Source organism: Pelecanus crispus, chromosome 1 (assembly GCF_030463565.1).
Source record: "Pelecanus crispus isolate bPelCri1 chromosome 1, bPelCri1.pri, whole genome shotgun sequence".
In the NCBI taxonomy this organism is placed as follows: Eukaryota; Metazoa; Chordata; class Aves; order Pelecaniformes; family Pelecanidae; genus Pelecanus; species Pelecanus crispus.
The window spans coordinates 200,164,488-200,186,194 of record NC_134643.1 but is presented as its reverse complement, the minus strand read 5'-3'; the positions used below and the strand labels follow the sequence as shown (position 1 = coordinate 200,186,194).

At 37.5% G+C, this 21,707-nt stretch overlaps 1 protein-coding gene across 4 annotated transcripts in view; it reads left to right on the top strand.

The window, feature by feature from the left end:
• Nucleotides 1–21,707, top strand: part of NBEA (neurobeachin) — a 532,307-nt gene that overhangs the window by 482,820 nt on the left and 27,780 nt on the right. For all 4 annotated transcript variants that reach the window (XM_075727933.1, XM_075727935.1, XM_075727932.1 and 1 more), the window contains one exon: nt 3,565–3,732. In XM_075727933.1, the coding sequence (XP_075584048.1) occupies nt 3,565–3,732 (168 nt within the window). The remainder of the gene's footprint in view (nt 1–3,564; nt 3,733–21,707) is intronic.

The window sequence follows — 21,707 nt, the reverse complement described above, 5'->3', positions numbered from 1 at the left end:
AGCAAGCTTGCAAAGAACACCAAGCTGAGTGGTGCAGTTGACACACCTGAGGGACAGGATGCCATCCAGAGGCACCTGGACAAGCTTGAGAAATGGGCCCGTGTGAACCTCATGAGGTTCAACAAGGCCAAATACAAGGTCCTGCACCTGGGTCGGGGCAGACCTCAGTATCAATACAGGCTGGGGGATGAAGGGATTGAGAGCAGACCTGTGGAGAAGGACTTGGCGGTACTGGTGGATGAAAAGCTGGACACGAGCTGACAATGTGCACTTGCAGCCCAGAAGGCCAACCATATCCTGGGCTGCATCAAAAGAAACATGGCCAGCAGGTCAAGATATGTGATTCTGCCCCTCTACTCTAATCTCATGAGACCCCACCTGGAGTACTGCATCCAGCTCTGGAGCCCTCAGCACAGGAAAAACATGGACCTCTTGGAGTGGGTCCAGAGGAGGGCCACAAAAATGATCCGAGGACTGGAGCACCTCTCCTACGAGGCCAGGCTGAGAGAGTTGGGGTTGTTCAGCCTGGAGAAGAGAAGGTAGATTCAGACTAGATATAAGGAAGAAACTCTTCACAATATGGTGGTGAAACACAGGAACAGGTTGCCCAGAGAGCTGGTAGGTGCCCCATCCCTGGAAACATTCAAGGTCAGGTTGGACGGGGCTCTGAGCAACCTGATCGAGTTGAAGATGTCCCGGCTCATTGCAGGGGGGTTGGACTAGACAACCTCTAAAGGTCCCTTCCAACCCAAACTATTCTATGATTCTATGATTCTAACACCAGGGAGAGGATGTTAGAGGAGATAATGGGTGAAATATGATCATTTGACCCAAGCACTTATTTTTTCAAATTTATTGTCCCACCTTTAAATAGTCCAAAGTTTTGCCATTTTCCTGAAATGCTCTCCATATTCTAGAAAGAACAATGCTATTTTTGACCAAAGGAAATGCCTAACAATTTTTTTTGTTAATTACTTTTTAATAAATGATACAGATGCAAAACAAAATTATAAATATGCAGAGTTCAGAGGAGGAAGAGAATGTTTATGCTGCTCGCTGTAAGTTGGTCAGAGATGGATGATGGAAAGACAACACGCTTTAAATTCTATTTTACGTTTTATTACATAGAAAGGAACATTAAAAATTGAGCATTTATAAGTTAGGACATGCTTTATTTACAGTTGCTGTGGCATACTTAATTTTATCCTTGCATTTTAACATCCTGCATGCTAAATGAGGTAAAAGTCCTATGAGAAAGATTATATGGGACGATGTAGTTGCATGCACACAATACAATATAATTAAGGATCTGGCATTTCTTATTACTTATTGGGAGACATGCTTTGAAACCGAATAGTATTAGTTTAATAGTATTTAGTATTAAGTGCTATTAATGCTATTTAAATAATATTGCTCACAATTTGCATATGATGGCCTCTGATTTTAAAAAGGAAACAACAAATTTTTATATGGTTCTCTGCAACATTTCTTTATAGCTTCTTATGGTATGCTGAACTTAAGCCCTTGAAAACTGAGCTACATGTCAGGTATTAGGCCTGAACCTTCCCATCCATTTTCCTCAGTAATAACAGTCACTGGTTTCAACAGAAAAGGGTCTAGTTTTCCACCAAAGCACAGAGAGTTCCTCTTCCACGTGGAGCATTACAAGGAGAACATCTGGGGAACGACTGTGTGATTACCCAGGGAGCCAGACCCAGGTGGCTTGCCCTATCTGAGGCTATTCCTGGGGTGGTGGGCAGGGGGCTGCTGCCGATGGGCGCTACATGGCATGGTACTACAATGTCTGATGGTTATTTCTGAAGCAGCCTCCTTCTGATGTAAATGAATAAAAGGAAAAGACATTTTTTCCAAAGTTTAGCCCCCTGTAAAATTTGAACTTTCCTGGGGCAGACATGAAACTCTGTCCGAGCTGGAAAGTGTTTGTGCTGAGTAGTGGCACTGTGCTAGAAACAATGGAGGAATTAGGATTTCTCAGGGGAAGAAAAAAAAAAAAAGCCACAATCTTTGAGAATGAAAAGTGTTAGATAATGTAATATAGAGGGTTGCTGCCAGCTCTGCCTGTATGCAGTGAGTAGTAGTAAGCTTGACATCGATGTTTACATAATAAATTTTATTAAGGCTGTTAGGTTTTTTTCAGAGCAAGCCAGGCTCTTTTCAGTGGTGTCCAGTGACAGGACATGAGGCAACGGGCACGAACTGAAACACAGGAGGTTCCCGCTGGACATCAGGAAACACTTTTTTACTGTGTGAGTGACTGGGCACTGCCACAGGTTGTCCAGAGAGGTTGTGGAGTCTCCATCCTTGGAGATATTCAAAAGCCATCTGGGTATATTCCTGGGCAGCCTGCTCTAGGTGGCCCTGCTTGAGCAGAGGGGTTGGATCAGGTTATTTCCAGAGGTTCCTTCCAAACTCAGCCATTCTGAGGTTAGGGGTTTTTTTTTTTTTCTAACAAACTAATTGGTAGTTCCCAGATCTGAGAACTGAACTGCACTTGTTCTGATCACAGGGAAGTAGGTATATGACACTGTACAAAAAATCAAAACTGTGATGGAGTGTGGACAAGGACACATATAAAAACCTGGTCAATGAAACATGAATCTTTATTTTAATACCAGTTCCTGTTTATCAAAGTTCTTCTCTGAAGGTAGCATTAGGGAAGAAGGAACGTGTGTGCCAAGATGCCATCTTAAATACGTGATGAGTCTTTATAGGAGAATGATTTGTGTATCCAGGTACAGGCTCATGGGAAACTAAGACAGGTAGTCTGGTAGAGGGGTAGGGAGAAACTGTGTAATGCCTTCAGCTTTTGAAAGCTCCAGTTCAAGCAATGATAGCTACTAAGGATGCCAGTCGTATCTGATAATGACACATTGGTTGGATCAGGCTCAACGGTAATACTATCATCATTTCCTCCATCTAGAATTAATCTCTTTCCATATGCCGAGCAAAGGAATAGCGGTCCTTGAATCCATTTTTAAACTAGCTAGTCATGGCCTGTGTTTTCTCTGGTGAACCAACCTAATGTCAAAAATGAGTCTGAAAAAAGCTTTTCTCCTTTGATAAATCAGTCACAATTCACACCTGTAGTTCAGAACCTCATTTTGCCGATACAGCTTTTTAATCCTCAAGTTTCCATTTTAGATTTAAGACTAATTAGAACTAGTTAGAAAATTAGTTGGAAGATTGGATTTTTGAAATTGTTTTCCCATTTTCATCAGTTTTTCTTGACAAATTACCTAACTTATTTGACAAGCCCAAAAATTAATAATTAAAAGCCTTGCAGCTAGGAGAAACCCAGTAGCTGAGAAGAAAATTAGCATGATATAAAGCTGAAGGAAAGAAGAATATCTTTTTAGTATTGCTCTCAATATAATTAGTTCTAGTTTTTAATGTTTGAAGGATTTCAAATATAGCAAATAATCCTGAACTGGAAATGTAATGATACCCATTATGTTTCCTCAGTTCATAGGAAAAGGTAGGATGTAATTTAAGCATGAAATTGCAGGATGGAATTTACTTCCTAGCTCTGAATTTCACTTGCAGGCCCTGGAAAGCGAGTTTGTATCATGTCAACTTCATCAGTGGATTGACCTTATATTTGGCTACAAGCAACGAGGACCAGAAGCAGTGCGTGCACTCAATGTTTTCCACTACCTAACATATGAAGGCTCTGTGAACCTGGACAGTATCACTGATCCTGTCCTCAGGGAGGTAGGTGTTTACTGCCATTTCATTCTAAAAACTGCTGTCATCTCACAAGAAATGGTACTTTTTCCATCTTTCACTGCTGGAGAAAATTGTTGTGTGTGACTTGATTCAGAAGTTAGGCCCTAGGTGGCTACAGAAGCAAGTATTAATAAACTAGCAATAAAAAAGTGTTTTGTTTGCTTGAATTTACTAATGTATTTAATGGTCAGTTATTATATGGGAAATTATAATATAATGTATATTCTGTAATATATATTCTGCTACTTTTTATAATTTACTTTTATTAAGTTCACTTAGTGGAACTGAAAAGCTGAAAGAAAAAAAATGCATCATAGTCATAGGGGAGAAATCTAACCTTTTCAGTCAGATAATGCTGGTAAGAATATGTATCTGAAAAAGAATGTATTTGCTAGAGTGACAGTAGCAATTATTCGGATTACTTTTGTTAATCACATAAAGTATAATCAAACTGTTACCAAAACATAAAATGTTTGCTGTTGTTGTGCATACAAGTATTTATGTTTGTATATATGTATGTGTGAAATACATATAGTGCATATATATACAAGTGAGTGTTCAAAATTTATCAGTAAATTTAAAAAAAAAATTGTACTAGCTATCCTTATACATGTTTCCTTCCAGTGACTGTATTTGTTTTTAGTAAGACTATTAATTTGAATGATCATTTTCTAATATCATCCATTCATTGGCTAAAACAATTGAAATTTGGTGAAAAGTGTGAAGAAGCAACAGCTGCTAGATGAGTACCGCTGTGATGAAGCTGTACACACAATCTTCCATTCCCCCAGATAGCTGCCATCTGCTGTATGCAAAACAGTAATAATTTATACATTGCCAGGCGATGGGTTTTTGTTTGTTTGTTTGTTTTCCAATCTTGGAGACAGAAATCTACAGATTTCAGAAAGAAATAGATTGTAGAAAGCATACGTATTCAGCTAAATATTGGGGTTTGGCGTGTTTTTAGTAGTGCGTTGTTGCATCTTGTTACATTTGGTGCTTTTTGAGGAGTAGAACTAAAAAAACATTCAGAACCCTAACTTCCTAGAGCTGGATTTTCACACCATGCACTGCAAAGCTTATATTTTGTAAACAGTTAGTATTTGCTTAGTTTTAAGGGTGACCAGAATTGATTTCATCCCACTGCCTCAAATATTTAATGTTAACATCTACACAATGGTTTTTCTGGATTTAAAACTTTGAGCACAAGAAGAGTCAGTAAGGTTTGAAACTGGAGATACGAAGGAGCAATGCTTTTTAAAGTACAAAACAGGTGTCAAGCACCATGAATACAAGGGATTTGCATGGCTTAAGGTCCTGATTTGCATAGGCAGACTCCTATGTCTTGACTTTAAGGGTCTACTCCCACAGGGCAGCTTGTAAGATTGAGGTCTATCTGTCTGTCTGTGCACCTTATTTAACATCTTATGACATGATGAGACTTCAGCTCTCCTGTGGCTCTACTTACATGCATAACTTGTCATCAGAAATTTCAAGAAATTCATGGAGATGTTTTTGTTCACTCACTTGTACATCTAACCCATGCCCTGTCAGTCAATAGCATGTAAACCTCTTCTTAGGCTATTTACACCATGTAAACTTCTAAAAGCACAACTTTATCTTCATTGCTACAAGTTCGATTAGTAAATAAAATTCATTGTTAGCAATGAGAAGGCAACGTGTCTAGAAAAAATGAATCCTCCTAATTTTTGTTATATGTAGATACATAAAGTTGTGTGCATGCATTTTAAAAAAGCATACTTTCTCCTCTGAGAGATATCAGCCATTGGTGATTTGTGGTTTGTCATAAAAAGGTTAAAAATACTTTTTATTAATTTTTAATCAGAAATTACAATACACATGTAAATATAGGCAGATTTAGAGCCTTATTCTGTTTCCCTGAGCTCTGGTTATGAAACTAGCAGACATCCTCTGGCCAGTAATAAAGCATTTGACATCTTGATAATCTAGTAGGTCAGGTATTTGGATGTCATGTTTCTGTTACAAGTATATATGTTCTATATACATTGTTTTGTTGGCTTTTTTTTTTTTTTTTTACTTTATTCTGGCTTTTTCTAGATATTCCAGAAAATAAATTAAAAGGAAAAATATCTTTTAAAAGACCCTGAAGACCACTTATAAATATGGAAGTGTAAGGATAGGAATGCTAGCATCTTTAAAACCATTGATAACAATTGTTTAGTATGTTTTACAGTGGCAGGTGGTGGTGTCTGGCATCTTAACTTAGAGACACTGCAATTTAAAATTAATTGAGCTTTGCAGTTATCCAGGAAAATGCATCTCTCAGTATCCAAATGCTCTTGATGTTTATTTTTCTAAATAAACTGAAACATTTTTGTTCTGCCACACGGAAGACAGTGAATGTTCTCAATAAACGGCTGTAAAATAAGCCAATCAATGCAACCTTATTGGCAGCAGCTGTTATCAGACCAATGGGCTCAAATACAGCGGTAGCCTCCTCAAACTGTGGCCGTAACTGATTTCATATTGAGCTGAGTCCCAGCAGAACCTGTCCAGTGAAATAAGGCTCCAAATAAAAAAAACCCTCCCATTTAGGTCTGAGCTGATTGAAAGACATCATTTAAAAAGGCAGATCCCCATGTTCATGCTATACCTTGGCCCTTTCACTTTCACCCTTTGCTTGAGCACCTCACTTAACCATGGAGGAATATGTTGTTCTTAGCTTTCTGTGAAGAATGGTAAAGGAGTCACATCTGTAGCCTTCTAGCTGGAGGAAAAATATATTCAATGGTAGGATAACTCATCCCTGCCATTCCTTACATCTTGCTCACATGCATGGGGGAGCTCTCTAAGAACTCTCTGCTGTTTAACACTGGAAAAATGGCCATCCTGTGCTTGTGTTCTGTTTGGACCTATTTAGTAGAAGACTCTCCATCTGGCTTGCTTGGTTTGTTTTCTATTTTGCAAATTTACAATGGGTGAAACTGGAATGCTGGGATAGCATTAGGTTTTAGATTACTAAAGTCTATGAAATCACATATGTCTGCCCCTGTGATAACTTCTTGGGAACTTAAGATCTGCACTGGATGGGTAAAATATACTGATTTCTTTTAAACATACTGATTTTGATTTTTCCAACAAGTTTGTAATTTTCTGATACCACAAAAAATATTTGATCACTATAATTTATTTTAAGCAGTGACAAGGGCAACATGAAAGTCCTGACCTAAATGCTCCACAGAATGTATAAAATTGAATTTTGTTGTTTAGATCTTTTATGATTAGAAATTGGGAAATTCTCCAGTTCTGTCAGTTCTGATGGTCTCTCTTATTCTGCACATTGCAAAATCATTTTCATATTGTAGTAAGGAAGAGAAAAAATGTGTAACAAACCAAACATTTTTCAGGCCCCAAATTATTCTTTTGTTTGGTTTTTTTTTATTGCAGTCTTTTGTATTCTATTTGTAAATTTTCCCTTTTTTAAAGTAAAAGCAGTGAGGTGAAAGCTAAAACTTGAACAGCTTAAGGATATTGATTCATTCTGACTTGACAGGTGAAATCATGGTTGCAGCACTAACCACAGCAATTACAGCATTAAAATGTCAAGAAATTAGAGGTCAGAATAACAGATAATTTTCTTCCTTTTGTCAGATTAAAAATTGACATTCTTTGACAGCACAGGATCTCTGGCTGAGAAAGTTATGACAGCTTAACTCATCTTGTACTTGTAAAGCAGTAATTGATAATGAACTTTACCATGACAGTCTTCTCCTGTGGAGAAACATGACAGAACATCCTTGGTACAAAGCCTGTATCTCTTTTTAATATGTAAACAGTAGTTATATTGGACATTAGATGTTATTTGGAATTGTCTTTACTGTTAGTTTACATCATAATCCAAATCCTTTCCACTGGACAGATTTGGCTGACTTCAGGAAGTTGATGCTGAGAATGCTAATGCATAAAGAACAATATCGGAAATGTAGTTTATTTATGGTGCTTTGATGTTATTGGTTCACTTCTTTAGGAAAATATAATTCCTTCCCCGGTTCCTCCCAGAATGTCTATACATTTTAGGAGCCTCATTTTTCCAAAACACCTGGAAATCTGGACACTCAAAAATCAATAGAGTTGTGGTTTTTTCAAGTTAGGAACTTGTTTCTGTATGACACAAAGTGTTGTGGCTGAAAGGAAACAGCAGTTATGTTGGTCATTAGAAAATGCAACAGAAGAGCTAAAATTATTTTCCGTACTACCTTGTATATTAAACACAATTAAGTAAGCAGTTAGTGCGTAATAGATTAATTTCACGATTTCTGTTTATTTGTTTAAAATCATAGCCAGATCTCTCTACTTTTTTTTGAGATTTCAGCTTGTTTGTGATTAGAAATGTTTTGAAAAATCAAGTGAAGCATTATATTACTCAGCTATTGGTTTGCACTAGACTTTAGGCTAACTTTGTGTCATCCTTGTGTTCTATCTGAGTTGCAAATACAGCTTTACAGTGACTTTCCTGCGACTGCTGCATCTTCACCAAATGCTTGCATCCCCGCTAGTCTGACAGGAATTGCAAGTGCGTAGGAAAGCGAGGCAGCGTGAAGCTACTGGGCTCAGATATTTGTTCCGAGCAGCCACCTGTCAAAATACCTGAGCATACTCGCAACTCACACAGCAAATTGAAAAATGATTAAAATTGCTAGTGTTTGACAGGCAGTTGCTGCACCCGTAAACTAATCCTGGTAGGACAGTTTTGCTGGCAGCTAACAGAGCATATGGCCTATGCAATATTTATTTCTTTGGTGGTGACTTGATATTTAGCGTATTTAAATAATTCCAAAAGTCGTAATGATGTGGTAGTCTTGCAGTGCTTTTCAGTTATCCTCATTTCTGGGTTTTATTTTTCCTCTTATATTTTCTTGTGTTATCTCTTTCTTTGATCTGACAGGAATAACAAAACATCCCTCTGGATCTGCTATAGTGAAATATGCCCACAGGAAGCAGAGTAGATCACATCAGTTTTCACTTTTTTTTTCTCCTTTCCTTTTTTCCCCCCCTCCTTGCTGAAACACTCTTTGCTACTACAGAGGGCTGACATGATAGGGCTGTCAAGACTCAGCAAGATAGATATATCTTTAACAAAGGGAGCTGGAATGCTAGCCTTTCCCTGGTGGCTGAACCTGGCAAATTTATGAGGAAAAAATTAACATGCTATTCTAATAGCACTATATAACGCTTTCAAGGTATTGCCAGCCCTTGCAACCATGTGCTTGTTCTTGCTTTTGCTCAGAGTTCTTCTTATTTATTATGATTTCATTTTTAACTTGTTAGATCTTTTTCTTCTGGGCGCCATTTCTTTGATGTGACAAGAATATCAAAACCACCCCTATGGATCTGCTTGATTGAATTGTACCCACAGCACTGGCCACTTACATGTTCAGTTGTGCTTAATTGCCTCCATACAAGGGATGGTCTTTGCTTCCTTTCTAGGAGCAGTCCTGCTTAGGCATGAACACAGATAGTGGAGAAATAAGTAGGAAGCTGCAAGTAGTATCAATATCCACTTTTTTCAAAGTTAATTGAAGGATTCTGCATAGCAAGATCAGTTATTCAATTAAAAGCCATCATCAAAATAGAAATTATTTTCTTATATGCTAAGGGCTGTGTTCGTCTCTGAGAAATATGTACTTGCATTCTGTTGATTTTTGTTGAGAAGCCTACATCTCCTTCACTCCCAAATACTGTGTTTCCCAGACATACAAAACAGGGAATTTTTTTCCAAATGTATACTGGTTTGGGGAAAAATGCCTTGATTATTTTAGAGTATTTTTGGCTTGTGAGTCTGTTCTGTATGCATTAAGAGATTATCAACAGAAAACTAAATGGATTTTTATGTTTCACTCTGGGAGCATCTATGGATATAATAATTTTTATGTCTTTCCAGTGAGTTTCAGAGCTCAGTATCTTCTTCTGTAAATGGGAAAGGCAGAGTTTTTACTTGCTGTCACTTTGTTATGATAGCTCTCTGTAGATCAGGAAGAAAAACACAGGGATTTTTTGAGGGTAAGTTATATATTTCTGTAGGTAAAGATTCCTGCAGAAGACACTGAATACAGGAGGAGTCACTTTAAATTAGAATATTCAATAAGGAATTAGTGTAAATTGCATGAGATCACTTAACCACACAGTAATTGCCCAATGTGTAGGCTTTTATTTTGAAATTAATGTGTGCTCCTTTACTTGTGTCTCATTTGGGGGAAAGGGCTTTCAGAAGGTATTTACTGCAGAATAACTGAAACATTTTAACTATGCATCCAATTTTCCTATGAAATAACTTTTTGGGAGTACCTACCCTAAGTATCACAAACCATTTATGACAAGGAGTCAGAAACCGTAATCTGATCCATAGGATTTCAAATTAAAAACATCCTTCTACCAGAACAATTATCTACAGTTAGATTAATGATTGATCATGATATCTCCAGTTAATGAATGCATTAGAGATAATCAGGTAGTCAGTATTTTAGTGAATCTGTGCTGATATGAGTTCATTACCATTCCTGGATTGTGCTGGTTTATGTTTATGGGAATTTGGAATCTTTTCATAGTCAAGAAAATACACAGTTCCTGGAAGTAAAACAAATTGTGGTGTACAGGTGGGTTTAGGTCCAAAACGGCATACTAGAAGGTCTGGGATTTGTTTATTACTCATTGTACTTGTGATTGAAAATTTCAGCATCCAGACAGAGCTAGGCACTGCCGCTCAACTTCCATCACCCACCATACACCGAGCATTCAAACTGAAAAACTGCCAATAACTTATTTAGCTGATGAGACTTCAGCCAACCTATTTGATAAATATATCAGATAATTCATTCATCAAAGGAATATTAGGGTGAGTTTGTGAATAACTCATAGCCCAGAAAATGTCTCAATTGACTTTGAATATTATTTGGAATAAATTGTTTGGCCAGTTCTCATCTACGTTAGAAATTTCATAAGCATTTTTGTCAGAACATCCTGGAGTCTTACCCAAAATGAGTTTAATCTTTTGTCAATATAAGACCATCATTAACCGTAATTGCTCTCTTTTATTGCAAAAATATATAAACTATAGGTCTTGTACATGAAAATGTCTTTATTGTCTGCTTATGTTGATTTTCTCCATATGGACGACAGGTACCAATTATTGATTTTTAAACTTAGCAACAAGCATTTTAACATACATTTAAAGTAATATTTTATGTGGGAGAGACAGAGAGAGAGATGGGGTGAAAATTACTGCAGCTGATTGTAACAGAAATAGCTGGAAGGGGCTTCTTTTTTCCTATTAGCACAGATTTCGGTTATATTACGCTGTCATTACCTCAGCATAAATTAACTATTATTCAAAACATTTCATACGCAGCAGTCTATTGGAACAGATATTACTCAGTCTAAGTATCTAGTCATTTACTTAGAAAGATGCAAAGCTGAGCTTTCTAAATGTTTTAAACATATTGATAATGTGCCTCTTTAATGCCATTTTGAAGCCTGTGTACAGTATATCTATATTATTGTTTTCAATTTATGTCAAGAACAAAGTGAAGTTTTGAAGAATGCGTTCTGGGAAATAATCCAAACAGAATTATTTCTTTATAAGCTAAACCCTGAAAATAACTGAGAACATTTATTTTAAATGTAACAGTATAACCTGTTTCCAAAACTGAAATTCTAATATACACTGAAGCTTCATGAATGCTATATGCGACACCTTTCAGTATCTATGTTTTACCTACTTCCCTGTCAGTCCCTTTTCAGCTTTTAGTTTTGAAGGTTTGCCTGCTCTCTGAGATAGTTCTTGTGTCCTGCAGTGGATAAATTGAAGGCTGGCAGACGGTTGGAGCCTCGTCACAACCACAATTTGTAGTAAAGAGAATGTGCTTTGCAAATCTCAGAGCACCTTCTTAGGGTGGGAACAAGGCAGAGGATTTGTGATAGAAAGATGAAGCTGAGAGCAAAGAGATAAGCCAGCATTTGCTTTCTGTTCAGATAAAAAAGAAAACCACTAATGTTTTATTACCACATTCTTAACTTAATGCATTTTACTTCATTTTACTCATGAGTTTTGCTATTTTTTTTTACAAAGCAGAAGTAGAACATGAAGTCACACTTTTAATTTTGTATGGTTTTATATTTATAAAACAAGAACAAAATACGCATAGGAGATACTTCAGTTTACTGAGTCTGTTCTGCATTCCAAGCATTAAAAGATGTCTTCAGTGATCATGTTTTATTTCAATAATAAACCAGAAGAAAAAAAGTCACAGCTAAAATGCATTCTTTAATGATTAAGTACCCTTTCCTCTTTTATTACTGCAAGCTTTCAGAAGGCCTGTTCTGTTGTTTGCTTCCCTGTTTTCCTCATTTTCCTTTGTGTTTTCCTACGGGGGATGTTCTTAATTGTAAAATAACTAGAAATAAATACAATGTGTATGTTCTGTGTAATGGCTTTCTGAAACATGTGTAAGTTATCCTTCTGGCAGTAAAGATCACTCGTTAGTTTAGCTATTAATAATGTTTGTTTTCCATGACAATGATCCTATACCTTCATTTATTTACTTCTACATCAAAAGACGTCAGTATCCCAGTAGTTCAAAAGACTACCTGCTTATGATCATCTGAATTCTTGTCAACTGCTGGCCAAATTGCCATGGGGTATGAACAGTCACTTAATAGACCCTTTTTCTCTCATGTTTTGGTTGAACTTCATCATGAGCATGGTGTGTTACTCTATATGCTGGCTTACCAGAATGATTTGAGAGAGCATCCTAGTGATGAGAGGACAGAAGACAGAGAAGATTTATGAACAAGATTTCAAGAGCCTGACAGGAAATAATGGAGTGAAAGGGGATGTGTAGCAGAAAGGCAGGAATATGGAGAGTTGCTCGTGCCAGCTGAGATAGGGATATTACTTGGTCTGATACCAGATTAACTAGCAGTTACAGGATCAAATTCAGACAGGAAAGTTCAGGCTTAATGGCAGAAGAAGTTTCCTAAGGTCTACAGGCTGTAATTTGACTGTACAAATCTCATAAAAGCAATTGTAGAAGCCTCATTAAATGGGTCATTTTAAACTAGAATGAGCAAACACTGTAAAAATGCATCGTTAGGAAGAATGTACACTATAAGCAGATAGAAAAATTGGGACTATTTCATCTGTATCTTTTATTCTGCTATGTTCTGTTATGGCGATAGCTGTGAACATAACATGAACCCAAATATTTTGTCAGTAACTGCATTAGTCTGTGCCTCTTATGATTACATTAACTTCCATCATAAGTCATTGCATCTTTTTTGTTTTAATTCAGGATCATCTTTTATATGTTTTTAATTTTTGACAAATTAAAGGTTAACATAAAAATTAATTTTTTTAAATTGCTATATTATGGGTGGAAATTTTTCAAGACAGTTGGTGTAGCTCTTTGAAGTTCATTGTTTAAACCCCTCTGTCTGAGGGGTTTGTCCTTTGCTGACTTATGCAGACTAAAGTCAACAGGTAGAAAAAATGTGGTGAGTAGATGTCCTGAGCACCTACCATGTATAGATTGCTATCCAGAGTCATAGTTTACTACAATTCCTACAACCAAACCCAGTTGCATGTTATTTACACCAAGTCACAGAAATTAAATACCGTCCTAAATGTTCACATTCCCTTTTTTATTTCTTATATTGCTAATTGATCAGAATGTTACACAAAATGTATAAATGTGTAGTAGTTTTACAGAATGCAAAGCAAATGTATGAGCATTTCCTAAGATAGAAAGAGGACAGTATTGACGAAGGAAATGTAATTGAAGTGGAAGAAGAGTAAGGAAATAACTTGAGACACTTTTCTTAAAAAAGGGATAAATTCAGTTGATGGACAGAAAAATAATGAAAGAGGTGGGGAATTTAAGAATTTTTGTTCTTTAAGAAATCATTCCCTCCCAAAATAAACTTGTCGTGCAGAAACTTTACATACATTTATTGTTGATTTTAAAAAGTTTAACTGTGAATTTTTAAAGCTCACAATTTAGCCTTTAAAATAAAAAGCATAGTTAAAACCAGCTGTAAGCATGCACTGTTAAAGCTCTTAGTCACGAAGAAAAAAAAATTAATTAGAAAAGAGTGGATGAAGTTTCAAAGTTTCAATGAAACCTCCTGCTGATATTACTGTTCCATTTGTATGGATAGGATGCCTATGCTTAAAGGCCTCTGTGCTCCTAAAAGTGACAATTAAAAACATATATGGTGTCTTAAACAAATCCAAAGGCAAGGGGAGCTAATAAATAGTATTAAACCTGATGTGGTCCCCAACAAATTCTCCCTTCTAACAGCATGGAGTAAAATTTCGCTATGTGTAAGAGGCAGTGCGCTCTCAGATGACATCAGCCTCCCTGGAAACCATGGGCAGTAGCCCAATGCTACTTCCTTGGCCCCAGTCCCAATTACTCCCCAAAGCACTTAACAAGTCTAGGGTACTTGTGTTTGTTCTCATCCCGGTTAGTGTTTCCCTTTGTTCCGGCAGCTGTGCGGGTACCAACAAAGCCAGGCTCTTTTTGCTTCTGTGACCTCTAGCAGAAGTCACAAGCCCTTTGGTCACCCAGCTTGAAAGCCACGGGTCCTTCAGAAATATCAATTTCCCCAGTTTCCTCAAAAATACCACTGCTTTTTTTCACTTGATGCATTGGCCTGTTGAGAGCTGTGAGTGGAGGTCAGGTTGACCACTTCTGCTTTCCAGACCAGGCTATGGAATAAGGACAGAGATGCTCAGTTTTGCTGTTTTGTCCAGACTAGAGATTGCTCCATGTCTCTTTCCCCAGGAGATCTTCATGAACAGTAGAAGTTTCTTCTTTCTTCTACCTCAATGGAGAGGAAAAGTAACAAGAGACTTTTCACAAGTACCTTCTCTGTTTTGTAGCATTTCTACTGCTGGACAATATCTGGAACTTTATTATTGTAGGAATTAGCAGGGGGGGTTGGGCTCGATGATCTCTCAAGGTCCCTTCCAACCCAAAGCATTCTATGATTCTATGATTCTATAATAATACCCCTGTCTTCATTGCCACAGAATAACTAGCTTCTGCTTTCAGCTCAGCATCTGGTTAGTATAAATGGTGATGGATCAGTGATGTGTGAGTTTGAATTTTTAAAAAAATTCTTTTTAAATAATAGGAAAACCAAAAGTATCTTCAATTTTTGCCCAGAATAAAACGCTGCGTGCGCTGTAGTGTTTAACTGAACAGGTCACGATAAGCAGCTTCTCTTCATGTCTGAAGAAAAGAAATAAAAATGAGGGATGAAGGAGGGGAAATGGAATTGCATGGGAAGATGGGCATTTACATAACTCCTGTCTTCTTGAGGGAGAGAGAAAGACGCCAAGGTACAGTGGGAGCATGAGAAGCCAGGTGAACAACAAAGTGGGGAAAAGGACAGAAAGAACATTTGGAGCTCTTGATGCAGAGGAGGAGGAAGGGAAAGGGTTAGGAAGGCAGTCCTTGGGAGCCTTATACAAGCAGTGAAGGAATTACCATAGGAACAGAGAGCACTTGGTATGGTTGTTAATGCAGAGAAATGATCTTTGCAGCCTTCTCAGAGCTTTATGGGGTTTTTTAGTCTTGACCTTTGGGACTTCTTTTTTCATTAGTGAATTCATTGGGATATTGTATAATATAATCCAGTTAGGCATTTCTAAACAAAAAAGACTTTATTTTAAGTACTTTTGACTTGTAAAATTTAGCAGGTTTCTAAATGCAGTTGATGGTGTTTTGAAAAATACTACTGGCAATTTTTAGCTTAGCACAACTGGAACTTCAGCCTTTCTGGCTGTTACTCACTGCTATTCACATGTGGAAACAATTGTAGCATCCCAGACAGCAGCAGTGTTTTTTTAAAATGCCTGTAAATTTTAGTGACTGCCAACTAAGGGATGCTAATGACAGTTTTCATATAATTTTTTTATTCCTTCACTTCCTCTTTTGTAGACTTTGAAAATCTGTAGTGGTTCCAGTCAGAAGAGACGCTACATTTAAAAAAAGAGGATTTTTTATTTTTTACTCAAGAAAATGTAACAAATTTATCTCTGCTTTAGAAAAGCCTTGAAATAACTTTTCATTATTGGAGATAATGCACTTGGAGTCCTAGGAGCCTTTTCAGAAAAGAATGTTTGTGTCATAAGTTTGCTCTATTTTAAAAAAAAAAACAACTCCATCCCAAAGATCTAAAAACATAAATGAAGATTTCAGCATCCTGGCTTGTATTTCATATGCAAAAGAGAAAAATAAATTAGTTAAAGGATGACATAAGGGAGAGGAAGGGAAACGCTTGGCTTAAGAGCAACAACTCTTGAGTAAGAGTGTCAAGAAGTGAGAGGTATGACAAACCTAAGACTGTAATGGTAGATTTAAAAAAACCCAACCAACCAACCAAAAAAACGGAAAGATGCAGGCAAGGATAGCTTCAAGAGGAGTTCTGGTAATAACAAGAACTTGAATTTCTTGGAACTTGAAACTGGCGGCACAAACTCAGGACAAAAGAAACAGTTTGGCCAGAACAGAAAATGATGCTCTGAGCAAGACCTTGCTAAGACCTAAGAGTGAGGACTCTCTTAGTAACAGGATTTATACAACATGAGACATATTGAGGCAACGGAAGTAATTTGGTTTGGTTTGCAAATACTAGCTAGGACACATCTGCAATTCTGCATGTTGTGATGCTTTGATTACCATCACATAAAGGAGTAATACAAAGGAGTAGTATCAACAGGGAAATTCTATGTTGCAGGTGTACATTTTAGTAATTTGCATTGCAGAATCAAGATGTCAAAGAGAAGCTTGTTCCATAGAGCTAAACACCAGATGGGAAAGATCATCTAGATCGGCCTCTCACCCAACAAATCACATAGAGCTTTTGTCCATGTAGCCTTTTGAACGTAACCATCAGTGTTGGTGTCTGAATAACAAAAAGAGGATATACAAGTGTTTCCTTATATAGGTAGAGTTTAGGTGATGAGGAAGTATTTCAGTCAGTCACCTTAAATATTTATCATCCAAAAACAACAACTTTTTTTTTTTAAAAGAAATTAAGGAATGTCTTCAGAAAAGATAAAATTGCTTGTCAGATTGAGAGGAATCCTTGTTTCTGAGGTTGTCCATTACGTAACAATAGGAAAATTATTTCAGAGGAATTATCAGTCATCTAAAAATAAAAAATCACGATTGCACAGGTTTCAAAACCTTAACTATTTATGGCATGAAGTTACATATTTAATGAATTATTGTATCATGCTATTACATCTCTCACAAAAGTAACTTAGCAGTAAAATCTTTTCTAATGTGTTACTACTTAATGATCAAAGAAAGCAATATTTTCTTTTATAAACTTAATACAGATTTGGGAGAATGATGACAGAGCAATGATTTCATTTGGCATGACATCAATGAACACACAAGAGTTTCAGTAAATGTTACCAATCTGTATGGGACAGGAATTATTACGAACATGAACATAAGAAATACAGTAGTTAGCTGAAGAAAATAATGGTATGAAATGAGAATAATAAAATGTTCTTTATACGAGGGGTGACCTCATTGCTCTCTACAGCTTCCCGCGGAGGGGAAGTGGAGAGGGAGTTGCTGATCTCTTCTCTCTTCTCCAATGATAGGACGCGTGGGAATGGTTCAAAGCTGTGCCAGGGGAGGTTTAGACAGGACATTAAGAAGCATTTCTTTACCAAGAAGGTGGTCATACACTGGAACAGGCTTCCTAGAGAGGAGGTCGATGCCCCAAGCCTGTCAATGTTTAAGAGGCATTTGGACAATGCCCTTAATAACATGCTTTAACTTTTGGTGAGCCCTGAATTGGTCAGGCAGTTGGACTAGATGATTGTTGTAGGTCCCTTCCAACTGAAATATTCTATTCTATTCTATTCTATTCTATTCTATTCTATTCTATTCTATTCTATTCTATTCTATTCTATTCTATTCAAAAGAGAAAAAAAATTGTGAATGTAATTGTAAACAAACCTATAAATAAATATATGACTTTCTTCAGTTCCAGCCTATGTTTAGAGTTTTGCACAGCATTGACTCTACAAGCAAAGGGAGGGGATGCTCCCTGTCTGCCTTGAATACTGGCAAACAGCAGGGAAGAAAATTGCCATGGGCTGGGAGCAAAACCCGCAGTTTTAAAAATTATCACAACTATAAAAAGAAAGTGATGAACTGAGCAGCATGGCCTGAGGAGCCCCTATAATAACATAGACCTTGTCAGTGGAATTGGGAGTTAAAGCTATTTGCTTTAGAGCATAATAGAGTTTGCTGTAGTTTTTAGTGTAATTTAATGAGAGAATTTCATTATATCAGTGGTAAACTCCTTTGTTCCAGGCAGAGGTGGAAGGATACAAGAAAGAAGAAAACTATAGAAAAGTGGGTTTTTTCCTTCTGGTATAGTTAGGAGGGGAGGGGAGTGTTTCACTCCTTGTCATCAGCCTTTTTCAGTGTAAGGAAGTTTTCCATCATTTTGAGGGGGATGGGCTGCTAGAGAGGAAAAGGAAGTATTTGTGCTCAGGCACATGGGAACCTCGCACATGAGAGTATGCCTGAAAGAGTAAGGGACACTCTCGGGGTAAACCTGCCCTGGCTGCAGGATATCCATCTTTACGGTATTTTTGCTTTACCTTCTGTGTTTCTGTTTGTGAGATGTATTGAATTTATTTCCCATTTGCAGTGTATTAACCAAATGCTTGCTTAAGCTGGCAGACTGTTTAAAATATTTTTGTGTCATAAGAGGCATTTTGGATGACCAGGGGCAAGAATGGGAGAACTATGAAGGTGAAAGAGGGAAGAACTAGGTATCACAATTAGTAGCTTAATGAGGTAAATGTGAAAGCTAAAAGGCAGCACTCCCTGAGACAAATAATGTCACCGATGTGACTCATGCCTGTAAAGACAATGGGAGATCTTACCTTTCACATTCTCATTGCTTTTGTAGTACTATTTCCTTTCACAGGGGGATGAGGAAGAAGTTCAGGCGTTGACTGACTCTGGGAGGAGGCTGAAGGTCAGCTCTGAGCTATTGGTCTTCTGCTGGAGAGCCATTTAATTGTGCATTGGATCCAATGAGATACCTCCTGTGAGGGGAAGGAGCTTAAGGTTGCCCCCTCTCCATTGTTAAATTAATAAAGGAGTGACCTGCAGAGAAAATCCATTTCTGTGCCTATCTTTCAGTCCCTTGAGTATCCTGATTAAATAACCGACTGTATCAAAGCCTCCAGACTAGTTGAGTCATTGCTTGTCTTTAAACTACAGCACTTCTTTCCTCCAAACATACAATAATAAAATGGAAATCAATACTCTTAACCTAACTTATCATGAGTCCTGAAGATATTGATGCTGTTTAACAGCTGTAGATGCAAATAAAAAAGCAGTATCTCACACCACTCGTACAAAACAATAACATTTCCAAGCTGCTTATGCTACCCACCAAAGGGCTGTCAATCATGTTTGCTCTGAAGAAGATGGTGTTTGGGGGCTGTTGAGCATGCTGGCTGCATGGGTGGGAGAGCTCATAAAGGATTCCTCTGTTCACTTGGATGCAAAAATGAAATAAACTTTCAGGAAAGGCAGAGATGGATGACTCTTGCTGTGGTATATATTTCTGAAATGCCTACAGATTTTGGCTCTTCATTGGGCTCAGTCCCCGTGCACAGGGGAAAACAGATTGTAGAAAAACCTGAACGTGGTACACAAGAGGAACAAAACACACCAGGATTATGGGAATTAGCGATAAAAGAATGATTATGTGAAAAAAGTAATAAAAATGTAGAAAAACTTAAATAATACATATTTAGAAAGTTTAACTGATTATGGTAGTAATCAGTGATGATTAATAAAACAAGACTACTTCACATAAGAATAAAACCAGTTTATTACTAGCTGCAATGCAGTCTGGTTTTAGGAATTTATTTCTTCCCTCCATGATTCAAAGTAAAAGTACTTATGCTTTTATATTTCTTGTGTTATGTAGTCACTAGGCATCTCTCTCAGCAAAGGGGAGTTTGCAAATGAGATGGACCATTAATAACTTCCTTGATGATTTTACCTGCATTTCTAAAGAACTTTTTGTCATGGTTTGATCACAGTCAGCAACCAAGCACCACACAGCCGCTCTCTCACCCTCCCCGCCCCTGGTGGGACGGGGGAGAAAATCGGAAGGGAAAAGTAAGAAAAGTTGTGGGTTGAGATAAGAACAGTTTAATACTAGAAATAAAATATAACAATAATAATAATAAATTGCAATGAAAAGGAAAACAATGAGAGAGAGGGGAAAAAAAATCAGGAAAAACAAGTGGCGCAACTGCTCACCACCCACTGACCGATGACCAGCCGGTCCTCAAGCAGCGATCGCTGCCCCCCAGCCAACTCCCCCAGTATATATGCTGATGCCATATGGTATGGAATATCTCTTTGGCCAGTTGGGGTCAGCTGTCCTGGCTGTGCCCCCTCCCAGCTTCTTGTGCACCTGGCAGAGCATGGGAAGCTGAAAAAGTCCTTGACTTAGTGTAAGCACTACTTAGTAACAACTAAAGTATCAACATTATTCTCATACTAAATCCAAAACACAGCATTATACCAGCTCCTAGACCCTATCCCAGCCAAAACCAGGACACTTTTTTAGAGAAAAATTCTGTTAAAAATAAACTGCTTCATGGCTTACCCTTTTTGCAAACATATGACAAAGAGAAAAAAAACCCTTCACTTTTGAGGTATTTTGGGTGAGTCAGTTCTAGCATTTTGATTTAGATTGGGACTGTACTTCTGAAATGACTCTGCAGATCATCCCTATTTGCCATGCTTTCATTCACACTGCAGAGTAGTTTTGAAGGGTGTGAACTGGCTTCTAAGGTACAAAAGCAGTGTGTTCCAGGGGTACAGCTAGCAGAGCTCAGCTGATGGAGGTCTGCAGCCCACGCTGGAGCCAGCCTGGTGGGAAAACCCTGCACTGGGCATGGTTTCAGGGTGGGTTCCTCAAGAGCGACTCTTTTGCTCTGGAGCTCTGCTCCTGTTGGGTGACACTGCTTGCTGTTGGAGACATTGTCTTTGACCACTGAAATAGTTCTTATGCCTAAAGAAACAGATTGCTTGAATTCTTTAATGGCAGATTTGTGTTTCTTTCAACCAGAAGAAATAAAACCCAAATACTTTGGTTAGGCTGCATAATAAGCAAAGCAGATGTATTGAACCCTTCATTCCACAAGAAGCTGACACTAAGGACTGATCCTCCAGGTTGCAGAGGAGCATCCCAGTTGCAGAGGAGCATCCCAGTACCCTTGTGAATGTACAGTCTGCCTTTAAGCATAAAAATTGTTACCCAATAATTTATTTCCTTTGAGCAAAGTGTATTTAGGATATCACTTATTGTAATGAAGATTAGTATAATTCATAAGATTGTATGATTTTATGTATTGATTTATTGGCGAAAAATGTATGTAAACACATAATGTGAATCTATATATTATTGTTAGATGGCCAATATTAAGTGCCATGAAGTTGTGTTTTGCTTGATTGCATAAATTAGGATGTGTGAGATCAACTCATTTTAAACTTTGAATTGCCAGAAAATTTGCAGATACTTTTTCTTTCCTTGTTCTGACCTATGATTATCACATTATAGGCTAAGACCCATTTTATCTTTCTGCAATACATCATCATATCCTAACAGATACTCCCTGAAGTATCTGGAGTACAAATCTCATTTTATGTGTATTAAAAACAGTAGGGAATCTCAAATCAGCTCACTAAATAGCTTTTCTGCAACACCTTATTAAGAAAGTGAAAACTAATATAATTGCCGTTTTGCTGTTCCAAAAGCGTTAAATCTGGCAGCTGCTGAATTCCAAGCTTATATTGTTTCTAGATGAAGGACATTTGAAGGTGAAATGAGAATAAACTTTTTTTTAT